The 23,003-nt window shown below is 37.3% G+C and overlaps 1 protein-coding gene across 5 annotated transcripts in view; it reads right to left on the bottom strand.

Annotated features, from left to right (window-relative positions):
• ANAPC1 (anaphase promoting complex subunit 1) overlaps nt 1-23,003 on the bottom strand; it is an 89,292-nt gene that overhangs the window by 50,209 nt on the left and 16,080 nt on the right. For 4 of the 5 annotated variants that reach the window (XM_081796788.1, XM_081796789.1, XM_081796790.1 and 1 more), the window contains 11 exons: nt 19,644-19,778; nt 16,834-16,974; nt 16,014-16,074; nt 13,886-14,073; nt 8,836-8,910; nt 6,595-6,863; nt 5,051-5,142; nt 3,977-4,125; nt 984-1,062; nt 518-554; nt 355-425 (listed from right to left, as the gene is read on the bottom strand). In XM_081796788.1, coding sequence (XP_081652914.1) covers nt 355-425; nt 518-554; nt 984-1,062; nt 3,977-4,125; nt 5,051-5,142; nt 6,595-6,863; nt 8,836-8,910; nt 13,886-14,073; nt 16,014-16,074; nt 16,834-16,974; nt 19,644-19,778 — 1,297 coding nt within the window. The remainder of the gene's footprint in view (nt 1-354; nt 426-517; nt 555-983; nt 1,063-3,976; nt 4,126-5,050; nt 5,143-6,594; nt 6,864-8,835; nt 8,911-13,885; nt 14,074-16,013; nt 16,075-16,833; nt 16,975-19,643; nt 19,779-23,003) is intronic. The other variant, XM_081796791.1, reaches the window with a different exon arrangement.

Here is a 23,003-nt window from a genome sequence, read left to right as displayed (position 1 = left end):
GATATGTGAGTATTACAATGTCTTCAAGGCTGAATGTGTAATGACTACAGAGCCACAGCTTTGACTGGCCTAGAAGGGCAAATAAACATTTCTTACCCACCGAGAGATAAAAAGCTGGCATAGCAGGATTATGATATAGAAGTTGTGACAAGGTCAGGGAAAGGAAGTGTGGCTTGATGGGCCACAATCTTGGTCCTGCAGGACCCTTTCACAGAGTGAGAGCCCCTGTCCTGCCACCCAGTTCTAGCTCACTGGGAGGAAACAAGGCCTACTGAGGAAGGAGGTTTCTGTGGAAAGCAGGCGGTTCTCACCAGCATCTCAAAGACATGTAGAAAGTAACAAGGACTACCTTACCTACGTTAGTCATCCAGACAACTAATTGTTCAGCTAGACTAGAAACTGATGTAGAATGCTTGAAACTAAACCTGTAAGGGAATGAAACATGAAGTTATTCAACAGTAAAACACAATAGTGCTTTCTATTTTTAATATATAAGCACAATCTGAATAAAAGTCACCTGTTTTCTTCTTGTTCTGCTTGTGACTTTTGGGGGGCTAAAAGGCAACAAAATGAAATTTTATTTTGATAGTTATCCTCATAAAGAAAACATGTAACATGTAGAAGACATTTGGAAATAAAAATTCACTAACAAATAACTCCTAAAAAATAACAAAATAGGCAGTCCTTTGGCAGACTGGAAAGTGTAATAATTTTCCTGAGGCCAAAATAGTCCTTTTTATGTACACTGAAAAAACAAAAAATTTGTTAAATTTGAAGTACTCCTGGTCCCTGAAAATCAGCTGTGGACTGCAGGCTAGACCAGTACAAGAGGTCACCTCTAAAATGAGGCAAAACATGCCCTCTAAAGCAAACACTTAGGAAATTTTTCATTTTTTAATTTCAACTCTGATATCAACATTTATAAAAATTTGTTTTGGAAAAAAATAATTCATTTTGGGAAGCCTAACATTACACTGACTTACCTATAATTATTCTGGATAAATACTGTGAGGAGTCCTCAGAAACAGAGCTCTCATTACCAAGTATATAGAGTGCAATACTCTGCATAAGGAGAAAATTAACATTATTTTTTAAACAAACAAGGTATAATTACAGGAATTATAGGAAAATTCATCCATTTTAGGTGTACAGCTCTGAGTACTGACAAACATTATACAATAATATAACCACTACTACAGTCATGATATAGAACACTTCCATCACCCCAAAAAGCTCCCTCATACCCGCTATAGTCAATCCACTCCTGCTACACCCAGCACCGGAAACAACTCACCTATTTTCTTTCCCTATAGTTTTGCCTATTCTATAATGTCGCATAAATGGAATCTTAGAATATGTAATCTTCTGTGTCTTACTTCTTTAACTTAGCATGCCTCTGAGATTCATTCACATTACTGCATGCATCAGTGGTTTGTTTCTTTTTATTGTTGAGTAGTATTCCATTATGCAGATTTACCAAACTTTCTCTATTCATAAACTAATGGACACCTGGATTGTTTCTGTTAGGTGAACCCTAACCCACACCCTTCTCCACTTTGGCCTTCAAAGTTCTCATTTGAGTATTTGCTACTTGCTACTACCACCAAGAGCTGCACCTGCAAGTAGCTTTTTTTTTTTCTGAAAGTAGCACAATTCTATTAAAATGTTACTACAATGCTGGAGAATCTTAAAAATCCTATATTCTAAGGGCCACTGGGTGGCTCAGTCGTTAAGCGTCTGCCTTCGGCTCAGGTCATGGTCCCAGGGTCCTAGGATCGAGCCCCGCATTGGGCTCCCTGCTCCGAGGGAAGCCTGCTTCTCCCTCTCCCACTCCCCCTGCTTGTGTTCCCTCTCTCGCTGTGTCTCTCTCTGTCAAATAAATAAAATCTTTAAAAAAAAAAATTTAAAAAAAAATCCTATATTCTAAACCAATACCAGCATTGCAAGTGACATATTCCTAAACCTAACTGACATCATATCTAACAAAAAAAAAGTCATAATATGAATATCTGTAAGTTGACTAACATAATTTAAGTTGGAGGCTGACCGACTTGGTATATTCATATTTCTCTTGCTCCTCTTTGTGGCTAGATATTACACCAAGTCAACCCCCCATTCAGCAGAGTTGGACAGGACCAATATATTTGGTGGTTTTACTTAAAATGTTTTGACACAGGTATCAAGGGATGTGAAAGTTCTGGGATTAACCTGTTCTTAACATTCTGTAAAGGTATTTAATGCCACTGAATTAACTGTACACTTAAAAATATTTAAAATAATAAACATCACGTTACGTAGATTTTACCATCATTTTTTTAAAAAAGAAGAATCACTATTTTACATGTCTGTTTCAGAGCCACAGGGGACTCTGAAGCCTCTTTCAACATGAAGTAAAGCAGAATGCAGAATAAGGAAAAGACATGTGGGGTACAAAGACATTTGCAGTCCAGTGGTATTTGTGGAGGAGACAAAAGCATGGGGTTCTCCTATAAGCCTAGGAAGGCCCCATCTCTGGAAAGGTACACAAAGGACCTGTAGGCCGGCTGCCCCAGGGAGAAGGGACCAAGGAACAGGAGCATGAAGGAACTCACCTTTACTAAAGTCCTTCGGTTCGATTTGAAGGTCTGATCTTGCACATGTATTAACTATTCAAAGTAAACTAATTTTTTAAAGTAAGTAAAGATGCGTTTCTTTGGAGAAAAAAATTCAAGTAGAATTTTTTTTGTAGCTATACACATGCTGATTGTAAAATTTAAATGAAAAGGCAAAGGAACAAAATAGCTAAAACAATTTTGAAAAAGAAGAGTAACAAAAGGAATCATCACACTAACCAATTTTTAAGACTCACTATACAGCTACAGTAATCAACACAGTGGGGACAGCAACATAGATCAATGGACAACAAAAGAAAGCCCAGAAATAGATCGACAAAATTGTGGCAAATTAACTTTTGACAAAAGTGCAAAAGCAATAGAGAAAGGAGAGTCTTCTCAACAAATGGTTTAAAAGAATTGGACATCCAAATGGAGTAAGAACCTTAACCTAAACCTCACATCTTATTAAAAAGAAAAAAATATTATCAGAATGGATTACAGATCTAAGTATAAAGCATAAAACTATAAAACTTCTGCAAAAAAACACATGAGACAGTAATTGTGACCTGAAGTTAAACAATGAATTCTTGGACACCAAAAGCACTATCCATAAAAGAAAAACTGGATAAACTGGCTTCAATAATATTAAACATTTTTGCTCTGCTAAAAGAAACATTAAGAGAATGATGAGACATGACAGCTACAAACCAGAAGAAAATATTTACAATCCACATAGCTGACAAAACCTCCTATCTAGAACTCTAAAAACAACATCAGCCATTAAGGAAATGCAAATTAAAACCACAATGAGATACTAGTACACATCTATCAAAAATAGCAAAAATTAGAAATCATGACCATACCAAAACGGACAAGGATGTAGAAAAATTGGAACTCTCACAACTGATGGTGAGAATGTAAAATGGTATGGCTGCTTTGAAAAATACTTACTTTTATAACCATCAATCCCACCTCTGGGTATCTATCCCTGAGAAATGAAAATTTACATTTACACAAAAACCTAGGCATGAATGTTCATAGGAGCTGTAATCATAACTGCTAAAAAACTGGGACCAACCCAAATATCTTCAACGGGTGAATGGGTAACCACTGTGAAACATCCCACAAAGGACTAGCGCTCAGCAATTAAATGCAACAAACTGCTGACACAGGCAAGAACTTGGATGAATCGCAAAAGCTTGTGGGAAGTTTTGGGGGTGTTGGAACTGTTCCGTGGCCTAATTATGGTGGTAATTACATGAACCTATACATTTGCTGAAATTCACAGAAATGTACACAAAATGAAAAAAAATTAATTTTTTTGTGTAATTTTAAAAATTAAGTTTAAAAAGAAAAAGATAAACAAGATAGGTAATACATACCAAGACTACAAGTCTGCTTCTTTCACAGATTCCAGGAAGGTAAGGATAGGGGGGCATTCCTTCACCCTTCAAACAAGAACTCACCCACTGATAAATACTTGGTGGCTCAGAAGTAAAAAATGATGGATGATGCATAAATCCTGTTTGACCTTTAGAATTAGATAAACATTTATAAAGACACAAGAATACATTAAGATAATACCATTTTATTCTTTTTTTTTTTTTAAAGTAGGTTCCGTGACCAGTGTGGAGCTCAACATGGGGCTTGAACTCACAACTGTGAGAGGAGGACCTGAGCCGAGATCAAGAGTCAGATGCTCAACCAACTAAGCCACCCAGGCGCCCCACAATACAATTTTATTCTAAAGGGAAAATAATCAGTATCTGCCATTTGGAAACAATCAGAATAACATTTTTCTCCAAAATACTCCATGTTTTCTGTCACAGAAAATGACTGACTATATTATAATATGTAGAATGTAAATGACTACTATCTTATCCCACTCTGGATGGAAATTTAGCAAATTCTTATACTCAAGGCATATGAAGAATCTAATCAAAATTTTGTACCCTAATCCTAAAGGTGAGAAAACAAGAGAAACCTAGGATTCCACTCTAACAATTGGGACCCGATCTTGAGTCGCTGTAGTTCAAGGTCTAAGGCAATAGAATGGTGACAGAAATGTTCTATACCTGTACTATCCAATATGGCAGCCACTATTCTATGTGGCTACTGAGTACGTGAAATGGGGCTAATGCAACTAAGGAACTAAATTTTCAGTATGAATTAATTTAAATAACATATGGTTACTAGCTACTGATTAGACAGGTCTAGGGCAAAGCATCCTTAGCACTTGGGGATGGATAAAACTTTTCCCACACACCGAAGGAGAAGTTAATGTTATCTCTTACTGTAAGTCAGAGGTCAAACACTACAAACTGAAATCTACCTGATGGAAAAATAGCACCTCTGACTTAGACAGTAAAGGTAAGAAATACAGTGCTATTCATCAAGAAAGATACGAGAAAACGTTACTCACCGTTTAGATAATCTTTAATGGCACAAACACTTACCTTGATCAATTGTGCACACTTGTCCAGTGGTTCTGACAAGTGTTGGGTAATCTCTATAGTAATGATCTACATAAGGCTCCAATTTTAAATCCCTAAAACAATAAGAGCATATAAAAAAGAAATCACAAGAAAGGTATTAGAGCATTTTTCCCCATAGAGTTAGGATTCATCAGTTCAACTTTTCAATTTAAAAAACTTATGACAAAGAAGATAATCAAATCTAGAGTCCTTTTATTCTATTTCTGGACCTTGAAGTGCCCAATATAACAAACGCAGCCCAAACTTTTTGCTAGATAAATTTTATGGAGGTTAAACTAGTTTCTCCTTTATTATTTGTTAGTTCTGTTGTCTTCAGCAAGTTATCTCTATTAGCCTCAGTATTTTCTTCCAGAAAGTAGATAAATCCTCCTTCACTCACTTTTGAAGATTAAATAAGATATATTATGTAAAAATTAGCTTTAAAAACATAAAACATTATAAAAATGTTACTTATTTCAGAAAGCCATGATTAGAGTTCGGAAGTCATTTCATTACAAAAGAATTTTCATGCTAGTAATGATTTGTCATAAGAGAAACTGACCATCAATTAAAACTGCCACTTTTTTGGGGTGCCTGGGTGGCTCAGTTGGTTAAGCGACTGCCTTCGGCTCAGGTCATGATCCCAGAGTCCTGGGATCGAGCCCCGCATCGGGCTCCCTGCTGGGCGGGAAGCCTGCTTCTCCCTCTCCCACTCCCCCTGCTTGTGTTCCCTCTCTTGCTGTCTCTCTCTTTCTGTCAAATAAATAAATAAAATCTTTAAAAAAAAAAAAAACTGCCACTTTTCAGAAAAGAATTTCAGAGTCTCAAGGAAGAGCATAGAAATTAGAAAATGTGCTATAATCTTAACTCAAGAGTTTGACATTTCAATTCAAATTCAACTTTATTACCAAGTGTCACAAAGGCTGAAATAGCACCTAAATATGACCTTCACAATTCAGTGACGAACACAATCTTATTGTGGATACACTACAAGAGCCTCAAAGACAGGGATAACCACAGACTGAGACAACAAAAACACAGCAAAAAGAACCCTCAACTAGCAAACAATATTCATGTTCTTAGGAACAAACTTAGACAAGTTTCATCATCATTAAAACAGGGATCGTAATACCTACAATTCATATATGTAAACTATGATTGTGTTAACTATACCTCCTATTTGAATTTAGGTATTACTATAAAACAGCAGGTGTTATACAATGCCCACCATAGTGTAGCCAAGTCAGCTTGTCAAAATGAAGAGCTGAACAGGTCACCTCCATTGTTTAAGACACTTTTATGATGTCCCACTAATCTTAGGATAAAGACTAAGAACCCCATAACAGCCCACAAGTCCTTTACATAGCCAATACCTTCAAACACTCTGTGGTTTATAGAAAATGCTCTGGTTTTCTGAAAAGGTAGATTTCAGAAATTTATTTGCAAGGTTCCTATATGATATTCATGGCTGAGATCAAGTCATCTAAGGACCTCTTGGTAGTTTCTAATCTACAAACGATATTTACCTTGCCAACTGAACAAGAAGGCCAACAAGTGAACGAATTCCTTCTCCCATTAGAGTATTCAACTTAAGCTCCTCATAGACAAGGTGAAGAACAAAAAAAATTGCAGGTATATGAGTAAACAGAAGTGTAGAAGAATCCAGAATGAGATTCTGTGAAAAATCCTCATCCTTCATCTGTGAAACTTCCAAAGGACTTAAACATAAAGATCTATTCAAAAGATGAGACTCAACATTCTGGTGGTAGTCTGAATTTAGTAAATACTCCCAGTCCTGAGAAAAATAAAGAAGATATTATTTTTTTAAATAATGCCTCCTTGTAATGTCATCATTAAAACAATTCAAGTTCTATTTTCACATTAAGTTGGAAAAAAATCACAATGCTTAAAAATTAGACCCACATCAAAATAGCTAAGCAATTTCCAGATGCCAGCAATAGACATTAAGACAAACCACTTTTCAAAACCCATTTGAAAAATTTTAGTCATGCCCTATTAGGAAATAGACTGAGAGAAGAATCCCACTATTTATAGAGATTGAGAAAGAAAATTAAGATTATCTTAGGTGATTTCTTATGAAGCCAAAAGTAAAGAATAAAAGGTGGGAAGTGTAGATAGGCAAGTTTAGTGACCACTACACTGATCCGTGTTTTGGTAAGGGGAGAAGTCTACTTGTATCTGGTTAGTATATTCATCTATGTTTATAGGATGCTGGAGCTAGCAATAACAACCTAATAACCAACTGAATTTTATATTCACACTGATTGTACTCCATTTTCCAAGTACTGAGTCTGTTTCTGTTTTTACTTTGATTTATTGTACTGTGTTGAGAGAATATGATTTATGCTATTTTCGGGTCCTGGAATTTACTGATGTTTTTGTAAGGTTTAATACAGTGTGTTATTCTAACTTAAACACTCTTGGACCAGATACAGCAAGAACAAACCATAAAAGTAAAATATTGGTAAGATGAGTAACTAAAATTTTTAAAAATCTGTTCATCATCATATACCGAGAGAAAATATTCCCAAAACATACACAACAAAGAACTCATATCCAGAATATACAAAAAACTTCTACAGCTCAATAAATATTTTTAAAAATCCAATTAAAAAACTGTAAAAAGCTGGAGCAGAAACTTGACAAAAAGATATGTAAGTAGCTAATAAGCACATAAAAAAGTGTTTAACATCATTAGTCATGAGGAAAAGGCAAATTAAAACCTAAGAGAAACTACTTTATACACTCAAATAGTTAAAATGAAAAAGACTGACAACAGCAAATGCTGGCCAAGATGAAGAACAAGAGGAACTCTCATTTATCACCGGTCAGATTGTAATGTAGTATAATGAGTTTGAGAACCAGCAATGATCCATCAATTTCACTGCTAGGTATTTACCCAGAAGAAATGAAAATACATGTCCACAAATACTTGTCACTGAATACTGATGGCAGCCTTATTCATAATAGCCAAATAATGGAAAAAGCCTAGGTATCCATCAGCAGAAGGATGTATAAACAAACTATGGTATATTCACACTACTCAGCAATAAAAGGCACAAACTGCTGATATCTGCAACACCTGGGATGAATCTCAAAAACATCACACTAAATGAAAGAAATCTTTATACCAAAGATTATGAACCACATTATTTCATTTATATCCAGTTCTAGAACAGGCAAAATTAACTTATAGTGATAGAATTCAAATCAGTGGTTGCTTCAAGAATAGAGGAAGGGAAGGAAGGGAATGATTAAAAATGGCACATGGAAACTTTATGGAATAACGGAACGGTTTTGTGTTTTGAGAGGGGTTATGGGTTACATGAGTGTTTATTTGTCAAAGTTTATCAAACTGTAAACTTCAGATCTAAGCATTTCGTTTATGTAAATTACACCTCAATTTAAAAAAATCTTCTTAATCACTTAAGAATATACCCATGGAATCAAGTATGACTGAGGACCTAAATCAGAGGATTAATTAGCAGTAAAATAGCTACAAATCCAAACTCAAATCATGTGTATTACCTATGTTCAGTAATTTTTAGATGATCATTAAAGACAAAAGTATATGAATAACCACAGAAAACCTAACATATCCAACCTTCCAGATAACTGCTATTCAGTATTAAAATGAAGCAAAAGGTGTCAGAAATATACACAAATCAACAAGAGTACCATGTCTGTAGATTCTAGTACAAGTACCCACAAATTACTTTGTAGTAGCAAGAAGTAAGAATGCTTACATCATCAGATCCTGTCTCAGAAGGCCTTGCTTTTTTGGGTGCAATGACTGGGGAAAGTGATCCTTCAAAGTCAAACTGAAAGACAACCCCAAAAAAGATAAAATCATATAAATTAACTGATCAACTCAAAGAATTCAGATATCAGTTTCACCAATTATGGAAACTAAGGAAAGTCACCAAAACTCATTTTTTCATCTGGAAAAACATGGTATGAATACTTTTCCTCTCAGATTACTGTGAAGAAGAAATGAAATCATAGATGGAAGGCATCTAGTACAGTGCCTCGGCCCACAGGCACTGCAATGGTGGTTTCCTTTCCTCCCCGACTTCTGTGATGACACGGATCACCACTACTTTAGTAGAGCAAGGACCTTTAGCCATATCCCAAATATGCTAAGTATAACCCAATGTTAGCCAAATGTCAGAACCAAGCAGACATTTATTTAGAGTCTGTCTATAGAGGACAGGCTAACAATTCTATGGCAGAGACAGGTAGCTACTCTTCAAAGAGTTCTCCTTTTCTCCTGGACCCACAGCCAGGCTACATATCCCTGCCTCCCTCAGAGTTAGGTATGGCCCTGTGACAGTGTGACAATGAATGAAAGTGGGTGTTAGGGATGCCTGGGTGGCTCAGTCGGTTAAGCGTCTGCCTTCAGCTCAGGTCATGATCCCAGGGTCCTGGGATCAAGTCCCGTGTTGGGCTCCTTGCTCAGCGAAGAGTCTGCTTCTCCCTCTCCCTCTGCCTGCCGCTCCCCCTTCTTGTGCTCTCTCTCTCTCTGGTAAATAAATAAATAAAATCTTAAAAAAAAAAAAGGAAAGAAAGAAAGAAAGTGGATGTTATCACTTCCATGCCCTGTTCATGAAAAACTCCTGTGTATGCTCCTCCAGGCACTTCTCCCTTGTACCTGACTGATAGAGTCAACCCCAGGGCAATCTTTGAAGCCTCATGTTGAAGATGGCAGATGCTCCATCAGCCTGGTGCCCTAGTAACTGTGGAGCCTGTTCACCTGCTAAGTACTGTTATAGGAGCAAGACTTACATTTTTATTGTGTGAGCTATTACATCTTTTGAGGATTTTGTTATATACAGCCTATCCTAACTAATACAGTTACATAAAAGCACTTTTCTCAAAGTTCACTCTTACTCAGTTCCCCCGGCATCACCTTTGCCACCTCTGCTACTTCACATTGGCACTGAACTACCAATTCATCAACCATAAGCCCATAAATGGCAATGGCTATTTTCCGATGCTTTATTATAAAAACTTACATATTTGTCAATCAGTATCACTCATATGAAAATTGATTTCTATATAAAAACTAAAGACAGACAGCAATAATTTTTAAAGCTGAATATTTATATTACAATATTTCAATATTTAATAAATATGACACTTAAATATTAAATATAAAATGGAATAAAGTAGCTTGTAAAACTGAGTAATTTTTAAAACTGATCATGAGAAAAGGTTTTCTCGTAAAGCATTCAAAGAAAACACGGTCCAACTCACACACAATACTATCAAAAAACAAAATGACAATAATAAAATCAAAGCAACAGATGCATTTCTGTTAGCTATCTTACCTAAACCTTCAACCAAAACTTAGCACATATGTGCACACCTACATACACACATTCTCTCTCTCACATATTCTAAATACCACAATCACAAAGAATGTCCTTGCTATAGTTATCACATTTATAAGACCTAGAATTATGAAAAACGACAACAGAAATTATCTGATACAGATACCTCTTTGTGGCATATATGGATCTATTTTATTTTCATTATTTTAATATTCTGCAGGTTACCCAACCCTGTTATATGCTTCTGTAGATCCCTGACCTTTATCATAAACTGACATAAAATACTTACCTGCCTTCTCCTGAGATTGTCAATTCCATGAGAGGAACTATCTTGCCTAATGAATATCTGAAAAGCCTGGCATCATGCCTGGCCTTCAGCAGAGGTTCAACTTCTAACTAATGAAAATATGACCATCCTGAAGGACACAAAAAGTTAACCCCAGATGCAACCATTCATAGACTGTGAGAACCAGAAGGAAATATCATATGGTCCAGTGCTCTCATTCAACACATCAGTAAATTAAGGAAGGCCCAAAGAAATGCCAAAAATCATGTAACTAGTCATTGGCAAAAATCCTGTACTCCCTAATCTCCACCCCATTATTTAAATGAAAACAAGAAAGGATATATCTGAACAAAGCAAAATTAAAGCCATTTGCCATTGAGGACCATTTCATCCTGAGCTTTGATGTAAGGACAAAAGAATAGCAAGGGTTTAATTATGCAGTCCTATAAATAAATGTGAAAGCAACTCAGCCTCAGAACTGATTTCCTTTTTCCCTTTTAGGACTATTATCCAATAAATAAGTCAGAGAGCCCCGCCCTTCTTTATGAAAGAAAAAATGGTAGGTGCTCAGTCTTCCCCCTAACATGGAAACCTGAGGGGTACCTGGTTCTCTGCTAGAGAATGGAGCACAACAGCCTATATTCATCAACAAGTTCCACAGCACAGTAACACACAACAACTACACAAAGCTGAAGCATTGCAGAAATCCTTAGTTTCTAGTAAGGCTCAATTTCTTCATATTTAATGAAGAATGGGAAAATGTGGAATAAAGTAGTTTTCATGCAACTATTTAAAATAAGAAAATTGTCCCTATTTTCCCAGGAAGGTTTTTCTCAAGGAAATTTCAGAGGGAAATTCTTTCACATGATAAAACACACACAAATTCTTAAATATATTATCTCATTCAGACGTAAAAGAGCATTGATTCCACAAATTCACTGAGCACCCATCTATGCCACACTACTATAGGTCCTAGAGATAGTGAACAAAACTAAACAAAAATCCCTGCTTACACAAATTCACATTCTAGAAGGAAGAGAGACACACAAGCAATATAAATAAGTAAAAATATACAGCATATTTAATTAGTGCTAAGGGAAAAATAAAACAGGTAAAGGGGATAAAAAGTATGGAGAGGGGTAACAATTCCACATGGACAGAGCAGGATGCACTGAGGTGCCACCTGAAAAAGATCTAGGCTTGTCTTATCTGGGGGAAGGCTTTTTCTCTAGCGTTAACAGCAAGTGCAAAGACCCTGAGGCAGGAACACGCATGGTACGTTCCAAGAAGAGTAATGGAAGCCTGTGGGGGGGAACAGTGTGAGCAAGGCAGGGATGAGGAGACAAGATGAGAGAGGTAAGAGAGGGATGGGTCACATGGCACCTTGCAGGCTTCTGGCTTTTACTCTGAGTAGGAAGGGAAGGTACTGGAGGATTCTAAGCAGAGTGACATGACCTGACTTTGTCAGACAGGATTACTTCGGCTGTTGGGCAGAGAAGAAAATGAAACACAGGCAAGGACATGAAATGTGAGTCAAAAAATAACAACTATAAATGACCAATGAGAGGGACTCCTGGCTGGCTCAGTCGGTGGAGCATCCAACTCTTGATCTCAGGGTCCTACGTTGGGCATGGAGCCTCCATAAATAAATAAATAACCAATGAGAATCTGAAAAACCCATTACCATTTACTTAGACAGGAATAAGAGAAAATGTCTCACTAAGTTGGCAAAGGTTCACCACACCACAAATCATCACTATGCTGAAATGGGCACTTCTAAATGAAGCTAGTGAGAATGTCAACTGGGCAACCCTTTTTGAAAATTATTTGACTTAGTAATGGCTCTTCTAAGGTTAAGTTCTTAAGAAGTGACTACAGCTGTAAAGATCTGTGTTTGCAAATTATTCCTAATGAGAAAAGAAACTGATTTAACAATGTTCTATTATTAGTTGTTGGTTAATTATGATAAAACCACATGGTAACCTATTATGAAGATGATAAAATGGGGGGTTCTGCCTAAGAATTTTTTTTTTTAAGATTTTATTTATTTATTTACTTATTTATTTGACAGAGAGAGAGCACAAGCAGGGGAAGCAGCAGGCAGAGGGAGAGGGACAAGCAGGCTCACTGAGCAGGGAGCCCGGTGCGGGGCTCGATCCCAGGACCTTGGGATCATGACCTGAGCCGAAGACAGATGCCCAACAACTGAGCCACCCACGCAACCCAGGAATTTTTAATGATATTGGAACTTTTCATTTATATCATGTTTATCTAAAAGGCAATACAAAGATATTCAGAGTGGTTATCTGAGCAGTATTATTTTCTTAATTCTTCCATTTTCCAGATTTCCCTCAGTAAGAATGTATGTTCATAATGAAGAAAACAATGATTTTTTAAATGGATTTACTATTATAAGACTAAAATGTACAGCTGAGCTACCCAGACAAAGGTAAGTGTGTTCTAGAATGATTTCTTTAGAGTGACCCAGGCAAGGTTGTCCTGGGAGTTATCTCTAGAGCCAAAAGGAACCACCAATACTGAAGACACTACTCTGCTGGTTTTGTAAATAACCTGTTAAAGGCCTGTAAAAAAGCTTCTGGGGTGGAGAGAGAGGGATACAGCTTCACATCATTAACAGAGTCGATACTTAGGCTAAAGCCCTTGAAATTGCCCTCAAATCAAACATTCATCCCCAAAGACTAAGCAATTTGTGTATGAAAACAGCATGGACTACAGAGAAAAACACTAAGCCATCATTCAGAAGACACAGTCTAGGCCCTGTTTGGAGCAAATCACCAGTCTGTTTTCTCTCTGTGATTGAGTTTCTTCATTAATAAAAAAACCAAGATGTTACTACTAATCCTAGCATAACTTGCAGTCATTTTACAAAGATGAAATGAGAAATTATAGTCAAACATGCTTTCCCATGTTATAAAACTCAATATTATAATTACCAGTAAAACATTATCATTAAATATTAAATGACATGTGATTTACCAAATAGATAGATAGACACAATAAGCCTTAGTATTATTCCATTTTGTTGATTAAGGTCTACCTATTAGTAAATTCATCTGTTACGTACTCTAAATACTATATTACCAATTATGCAAACATTACATTGGTAACAACAGAATAACTCAGAAAAAAAAAAAAAAAACAATTATATGTACTTACATTTCTGGTCCATGCTAAGCGGTCTGTGTTATAACCCATCATGTTCATGAGACAAGTCACAAATAAATTCCACTCGGAATGATAACTGGGTCCTCCCGGAGCACTGTGGACACTGTACCACTTGACAAGCATCTGAACAGCTATTTCCTTTGGCAGGATAAACTTAATTGCTTGCAAACATGTTTGCACTATTAAAAGCAAAGATTAATTTTAGTATGCTTCCCATATATATTTCTTTTCCCCTTTTAATAAGAAAGTTTTGTTTTTTTTTAACTACTTCTGTGTAAAGGCCAATTACTCTGAAAAGAGAACTGTCATTACAGAGCCAGCGGGATGCAAACATTCCCTGCCGATCACTTAAAACTTAAACCAACTACTGAATTCAACAGGGATTGCAAGAGGTCTTAGGGCAGCTTTCAACCCACTGATTTTGGGTCAGAAGTAAGACAACCAACAGTCCAGCTTACCTGAGACAGAACTGATTTATACCCACTGCCCCAGCAATGACTAATAGCTCCCCATTTTGTTCTCAAAAATACTCTAGTTTGGACAATAAATTAAAGGTCATTCTATCAAAAACATGTAATTTCTACATGAATAAGTTTATATAAAATACTGCTGAAATACTTCAGTAAAATATGCAATACTCAATATACGCAACCTCAAATAGCAATGCTTAACTATCATTAAAAGATGTTCTCAATGAGTTAACATCCCTATTAACGAAAACTTTGTAACTTTTAATTATTTCTGACACCATTCACTTTATAAATGTTTTACGTAACGGATCAGCCAATACTACGTAATTTATACCTTCCTTAGTGACTCAGTGCCGTTGTAGAAATATCAGTCACAGTGCCACACTGTCATGCTGCTGCACAGAAGAGCCCTGGGTCTGCTTTTCTTAGTTAAATGGCCCCAAACTGCAACGTTTTTGTATTCTCACATCTTCTCTTTAGAGGATTCCCCTATTCCCTTCCCACTGCCACTGTCAACAGGCCCATCCTCAGCAGCATATCCTTTCTCATCAATTGGCTATGTGTGTACACATACAGCAAAGATTAGAGTCAAATAGAATAAATGTTAGAAAACCAAATAACCAGTTTGTCGTGGTTGAATCCAAAATAAGTGTAAACCAGATACCGCCTGAGGGGCTGAGGGATGTTTACAAGTAAAGTACAGAAACTTCCAAGTGAAGTACAGAAACTTATGTGACTTCTATTTGGCTATGAGAGAGCAAGATTTTACTCCCCTTTCATTTATTTTATTTAGTCCATTATTTGTTTTTATATATTTTGTTTAGGTTATACTTCTAAGGTACGTGGCCTTGAAATTATTGGCTAAATACCTCTTAGAAAAGCAAGGTATCTCTATACCTACTCACTGTATCATTTTACCAAACTAATGAAAGAAATTTCCTAAAATTAAAAAGTCATTCTACCCTACTTACCAAATTCCAGAAATCACACAACCTGCCAATATTTTGCTTTGCCACTGAGATTTTGAAACTAATAGATGTTCTGAATTTTCTTATACATCCTTAACTTACAATTGTTGACAAATCCTTTCAATTCTAAAGTTTTACTATTCTCTATTCAGAAATATTCTCCTAGTATTTTCCAAGTTGTGTTTCAATAATAACTTAAGCAGACTCGAATTTTATTAAAATACACCTGACTGTATTTTGACTATAACATTAAGTTTTATTCAATTTAGGCAATTATGTTAATTTCTCAATTTATATAACAACTGAGATATTTATTATATGATTAAAAGCCATCACATATGCCAAAAACTGTTTTAGTTGCTTAGGCTTCCTTGTTTCTCAGATTTTCTGGCAAGAGGCATGTCCACTCACTGCATGGCCTTCTTCAACATAAGAAATCTCAGAGAAACGGAACTAGCACATCCTTCAAATGTACCCCTAGCCTTAGAGCACACATGGAGTAGACACTGAAAAGTGCTCCCCAGCTCTTCACAGCTTCTCTGCAAAGTAAAAACCTCAAACCCACGGCTTCAAAAAAGCAAATTTTTAAAAATCCCAATTACTTTTGCAAATCAGCAAATACTACAAATCTTATCAATCAAACTGAGAATACATGGAAGTGAGGTCTGACCTCAATCATACCTAATTCAGAGGTGGCAATTTCAGGAATAGTGATCCTAACCATGGAGCCATTACTCAATTCCTAGGGGAAAGAACAGAAACAAACAGGAGCATGTAAATAGAATTTGTGCATTCTAAGACTTTGAATGTCTTAAAAATGGCTATGCTTTATAAGACTGCCTGTCAAAGTAAAATTCAATAAAATAAATAAAAAATAAGTATTCTTCAAATGGAACTGAATACTTCCAAATTTCAGAAACTGTAAATGTGCTTATTTAAAAAACATTTCCAGGGGCACCCAGGTGGTTCAGCCGGTTGAGCATCTGCCTTCGGCTCAGGTCATGATCTCAGGGTCTGACATAGAGCCCTGCGTCAGGCTCCCAGCTCAGTGGGGCATCTGCTTCTCCCTCTCCCTCTGCCTCTCCCCCTGCTCCTGCTCTCTCTCGCTCTTAAATAAACAAATAAAATCTTTAAAAATAAATAAAAACCATTTCTAAGAGTTCTTGTTTTAATGAAATGTTTAATTTTTATACATAAGAGTCACCATCACTAAAAAAGATTAACTTTTAATGAAAAGACAAAAATCCTATCAATATAAAATTCAACTATTTAAACAAGATTTGTTTTCCATAATTTTTAAATAATAAAGCAACTGTAGAAAAGTTAAGCAGAATTACTTTAAAGTAAAATAGTACAAAAAATGACATATTGCAAGAGATTTTAAAAATCATAAAAAATATCTGTTTCATGATTCAGACAAAATCCTGCATTCTGACAAATTTGAAATAACAGTCATATTTCTTAGAGAGCTACCTAATCTTCTAAAAATAAATATACCTACCAGAGTTACTCTGTTACGGACAGGATCTCTTATAGAATGAATGTAAGTTCCAAGCTGCTGGAAAGTACAATCCTCATTATAGAGAGAATCATGAAGTTTTGAAGAATCCCTCAGTTCTGGAACTGGGGAGAACAGAACCACCTATAAAAAGTCATAAATACAACACATATGAAATATTTTTTGAGGAATTAAGGATAAAGAAATCTCTATTTGTACATGGTCTAACAACTGTACGTAATGACTTAAAATCATTCTGCTCTGGGTATGATGAAGTACCTTACAGCAGACCAAGATCCTCACCCAAAGCAACTAGAAAAGGTCAGTAAAACAGTAAAACATCTGATCAATAGCACTGGAGAGCTATGGAGACAACCTAGACCTAAGAGGCCAAGATCTAGGAGAGAAAGAAGGGAGTCACAGGGAGGTGGCCCAAAATTCTTACACCACTTTTCCTGGTCTTGGCATGTGCAATATTTGGTGGGGATATGGTAGGGAGTATGGATACACTGAGTATGCAAGGAAGGCCAATGCTAAGAGGAAGAAGAGATAGCAACACTTCTGGCAATCTTAAAGAGCTAGACACATAAACTATAACTTGAGGCAGCCCAGGCAGAGATGACTTGAGGATCTAAGACCCGAGAGGGAAAGGAGAGCAATGAGAAAGCAAAGAAACAAGACAGGTACATAGTGGTATCTCCCCTATAGCCAAATGTTTGTTCTGAAAATATGAGAACATTTACTTGTTCAATTGCAATTATGCAAACAAAAAACTTAAATGATCTTAGTTACTAATTACATGCAGATGCTCCAGCTTTAGATCCAGTCCTAACCATTGACCCTTTTTATATTCCCATAATTCAAATTATAGGACATCTCTAAGTGAATAGCTTGTGAACACTGACAGCCCATCAAGTATAAGATTATTTATTATATTCAAGCTTCTACTCCTACAGCTGCCACAAAAACTGAGCTCCACTGGTCCTGAATCTAAGTCTAGTTGCACAATCAACCAGAGACGTGGAAAGCCATCGGCCAATGTGTAATACAATGATCTTGTGACCCCATGGCTACCACAAAGACACGAATCATTCCTGGGTTAATGGAATTCTAAGAAAGTTAGGAACCATTTTACATTATAAAAGACAAAAATTCTTCCAAATCACACAAAACTGACACTTCTCCAGCTCCCTTTTGAAAGTTCTGCAAATGTCCTGCTTTGAGGGAAAGAATTCAATGCTGCACATATTTAAAAAATAAAACCAAGGCCTAGACATTAACCAATACAATTCATTGCTTACACCAACCTTCACTTTCAACTTTCCCTAAACATCTGCACCCAAATGTCTCTCAAATACAGACCCCCTTTCTCCAGGCTTCCTAACTTGGTAAGCATGGGTGTCCACCTAGCTTGCTCAGAGAACTTTGAGCCTTGTTCCCCAACATAGCACAAAACCAGTCGGCTGACAGACTCTGCCATTTACACTTCTCCAGAGCTCTCATGTCACTGCCCTCCTTTCCAATATGCTGCCGTAACTCGGATTCTCTTCGCACCTCTTGAATTAACACAAAAAACAACACTTGGAATCTCTTTGGTCTAAGTCCCAAGATAAACATCTAAAACACAGAGCCTAACATTCATAACTCCATCCTCAAAAGCCTGTAATGTTCTGGTGATAGCATTCAGAATAAAAACCTTTTCATCCTTTCTGCCTTTAAGAACATGTTAGTAAGAGTGTAAATCCCAGCTCTAACACTTACTAGCTACATGACTTTAGACAAGTAACCTCCTTATACCTCTATTACCCATTTGTAAAATGGGGAGCAATACCTTCCCAACAAAGCCATTCTAAGGAATTAAATGAGTTAATACATATAAAACACTTAGAACAGTGCCTAGCACATAGAAAACACTCAAAAACAAGTTATTATTACCCATTCCCTGCCCTGCCCCACCCAACAGGCAACTTGTACTTTTATAAGCATTCATTTATTCCACAGACTTGAGTCTTATATGCTACACGATGGAAATATGAATATGCATAAGAAATGTTCTGCACTTACCTGCCTCCACACCCATTTCCCATGTGATTCCTCTTTGCCCCAAATGCCCCTTTCCATCTACAGATATCCTACTTATCCTCAAGGTCCAAACCAAGTCAGACATCCCCTCAGATATGAGCCTCTGGTTCTGCCACATCAACCCATCAGGATGTATCCTCCTATCAGCGAATCTGCTGTGGTACTCTCTGTTCCTCATTCATAAGTCTTAATAGCCTACCTCAAATTATAATTTCTCATGCAGATAGTACATCTGTTCCACCCAAATCAATTATGAGGTTCCTAGATTAAAAAGAATGTCTCATTCTCATCTCTGTAGTACCTTACACATCACAAGGGAGGTCAATATGTTTACTGAATCATTTGTGCTTGAAAATATGTATATTCTACCAAATATTAGCTAAACTTCCAATTCTGTCATTTTTAAAACAAAAAAGTTAACCATGGGAAGAACTAATATTTGAACCAAACTTCTTTAGAACACTATTTTTTTAATTTTTATTTAAATATTTTATATTTTTATTTTTTAATTTAAATCCAATTAATTAACATACGGTGCAATATTAGTTTCAGAAGTAGAGCTCAGTGATCATCAGTCTTAAATAACACCCAGTGCTCATTACATCATGTGCCCTCCTTAATGCCCGTCACCCAGTTACCCCATCCCCCCACCCCGCTCCCCTCCAGTAAACCTGTTTGTTTCCTATGATTAAGAGTCTCTAATTTTTGACAACACCTAATTCATTACTCACCTCATCCAAGGATCCAAGTAGTTTACTAAGAGGCTTAGGAGTACCAACACTGTCAAGTGGAGTGCTGGGCCGAGGCATCGTGGCAGACATTGTCAGGGAGGGGGCTGGCAGTCCAGGAATAAAAACCTTTCCCACCTTTAAGCAATAAAAAGATGTGGGGAAAAATACTGGCTTTAATGTGTCATATCCTTAAATAAAACGTTATGGCATGTAAGCATAAATTTCTTTCGATATTCCACATTTTACACACACCGAACACGTCTAAAAAATGAAAAGAAATAAAATTTCAGTAATTCCCCCATCCAACTACAAATATCTTGGTATAATTTCTCTTGGTCTGATTCCTTCTCTTCATTACGGAGCACTTATTTTGGGCAGGAAAGTGGGTGAATGCTAATATGGTCAGAACATAACACAAAATCCCATATACTACGCATTTTCCTACTGTACTGGTGGTAGAGACAGCAGGGACACTAAGCTTGCAGAAACTATAAGCAGCAATCTTGTCAACAAAATCTCCGGGCAGAGAGAATAAACATCAATTACTTCCGAGGCGCTAAAAAAATGAAGCTGACTGATGCTCCAGAAATTAAATCCAATGTAATCCAAACTGGGCTCTTAAGCTCATAATCTGCCTTCTTCCCTCAAATACTTCCTCAAAACACTTTATACGTATTCTTCATTAAAAGAGTGAGTGGATAATCCATGCTAGCCACCCCTTATTTTGGCTATCCATGGGGTTCTCAGGAAAAACACAAGAGAAGTTCAGATCCACATAGGCCAAAAACTCTGATAAGATTCAAAGGAAATACTCAGAACGCAAGTGAAATTCTAACAAAACCCACATTTATGTCCATATACTACCCAAAGCTAATAAAATTACAAAGCTACCCAAATAAAATCCTCAGGATTAGAAAACAAAATGAGGGCGAAAACCAGTATATATAAAGTTTTTAAAAAGCTACAAGAGGGCGCCTGGGTGGCTCAGTCAGTCAAGTGTCTGCCTTTGGCTTAGGTCCTGGGATCGAGCCCTGTGTCAAGCCCCACATCACCACATGGGGCTCCCTGCTCAGTGGGGAGCCTGCTTCTCCCTCTGCCTATGCTCCTTCCCCTGCTCATGCTCTTTCTCAAATAAATAAAACCTTTTAAAAAATAAAATAAAGGGCGCCTGGGTGGCTCAGTTGGTTAAGCGACTGCCTTCGGCTCAGGTCATGATCCTGGAGTCCCAGGATCGAGTCCCACATCGGGCTCCCAGAGTCTGCTTCTCCCTCTGACCCTCCTCCCTCTCATGCTCTCTGTCTCTCATTCTCTCTCTCTCAAATAAATAAATAAAATCTTTAAAAAAAAAATGAAATAAAATAAGCTACGAGAGACCTCCAGTTAATGAAAATATGGAGTAAGCACATTTTGTGCTATTCTTCCCACTATTTACAATGGAATCTGCACAAAATTTATAATGTAGTGGAAGACTCTGAAAGGTGAGGAAAAGAAGACACCGGCTAGAGACGTGAGAACCAGGATGCAGTAAGGAAACAGCACCCTATATATGATGAATTCCCTAGGTGTTTTTGTTTCTTTCACTCTTTCCATAACCAGTTCTTGAGCTCTCAAGGGGCCTACAACCCAGAAATGGCCACAAGTGCAAACCAAGAGAAACCTTGCTCTTTTTAGACAAAGTGTCAGGAAAAGAGGGACCAAGCAAGACAGAGACATCTTCACCATACCTGCCCCACTCCAGGAAACACTAGGAAAAAAGCCATGGCCCTCAGTTTCCTCCATATCAGGAGCTGTGGCCTGGAGACTATGGGCAGAGTTCTATCATTCCCTCTACGAGTAGGTGGCATCCCTCCCCGAGCACAGGGACTGTGGGCCAGGCCTATTTCGCACTGTGGTAACTAGGTGGTATCTCCTCCCCTCTTCATCAGGCACTGCAGGTGCAGAGACTATGAACAGAGCACTGCTGCTTTCATTGCCAAGAGGCAGCCCCTCTGCACCTCCCCATGGTGTGCAAAAGCTATGAAGGGGGAGGAACATTGGCTTTCATCCTTACTCTACAGTAATAAGGCAGCATACCTCTTCCCTTCTGTCCTCCACAGAAATTATGAGTGGAGGGAGTGCTGTGTTCCATCCCCACCCTGCAATAACAAGGCAGTAACCCCTCTCTGTCCCACCTAGGGAGTTAGAGGAAGAATGGAAAGGATGTAAGAAAAGGACTTCTTAAATATGTGTATGAAATCCTGGGCAGGCCTCTGAGTGAACTATGTGTGAAACTGACCAACAATGACACAGTAAAAGATCTGAGAACTAAACAATGATCTCTACCACCATTCAGTTCTTAGGCTGGCGTCTGGGTAGCAAAGAAGTTGGGGGAGACCACAATCTCATTAAGAGAGCAGACAAAAAAAACAGGCCCCAGAAATACCTCTCTCCTTGGCCAAAAAAATCAGGAAAGGAATAGCTTAACAAGATCAAAAACTTTTAGACAATAAGCGATATACTCCAGACAAACACCATGGGAAAAACTGTGTCCCACCTCTCAGTCCTGTCAGCAAAGGCCACATGGAGAGCCTAGACTTCCATTCTCACCTGGCTTTAACAAGGCACCAATTTGGGGGGATGGGGGGAGAAGAAAAACGAATAGTACTATGGATTCACAAGAATTTTACATAAAGCAGCATTCGGAACTCTCATACACTGTTGAAGGCAAGAAGTAAGGGGAGATGTTGTAAACTGGTACAACCTACACCTTAGAAGACAATTTGGCACCCCCACTCCCCGGCCATGACCAAGTTGAATATGCATATACTCTGAAGGTTAAGAGACGTGTTTAAGAATTTTTTAAAGCATTACCAGAGGAAACAGTAGAAGCAACATAAACATCCCCAGTGATGATAAAATGGTAAAAATTTTGGTATAACCATACAACGGACTACTACAGAACAGTGAATGAATAAACAACAGCTACACATGGACATAAATAAATCTAAAAATAGTAAAAATGTTGAGCAAAATAATGAAGTCCAGAGAAGACCATATGGTATGATTTCCTTTATATAAAAATTCAAATTTAAGGAAAATTAAACAACGTACTCCTTAGTGACATGTACATAATTGCAAAAAGGCTTGTAATAAAAACAAGATTTACTGCAAAAAGCCAGGACAGTGTCTATCCAGGGGGAGACAGGGAGATGAGGATACAGTAAGGAAACAGCACCCCACAGACTATAAAGATACTGCCAGTGTTCTAGTTCTTAACCTGGCAGTGGTCATAGGAAAGGTCACTTCATTAGTCTTTGAATTGTGTTTATGTATTTAAATTCCACAATTTAAACTTTTTAAATTTACATAATTCTGTATGTA

Source organism: Leptonychotes weddellii, chromosome 10 (genome assembly GCF_054177405.1).
Source record: "Leptonychotes weddellii isolate Sample4059 chromosome 10, ASM5417740v2, whole genome shotgun sequence".
Classification (NCBI taxonomy): domain Eukaryota; kingdom Metazoa; phylum Chordata; class Mammalia; order Carnivora; family Phocidae; genus Leptonychotes; species Leptonychotes weddellii.
The sequence above is the reverse complement of the archived record's forward strand: the minus strand, read 5'-3'. Positions and strand labels throughout refer to the sequence as shown.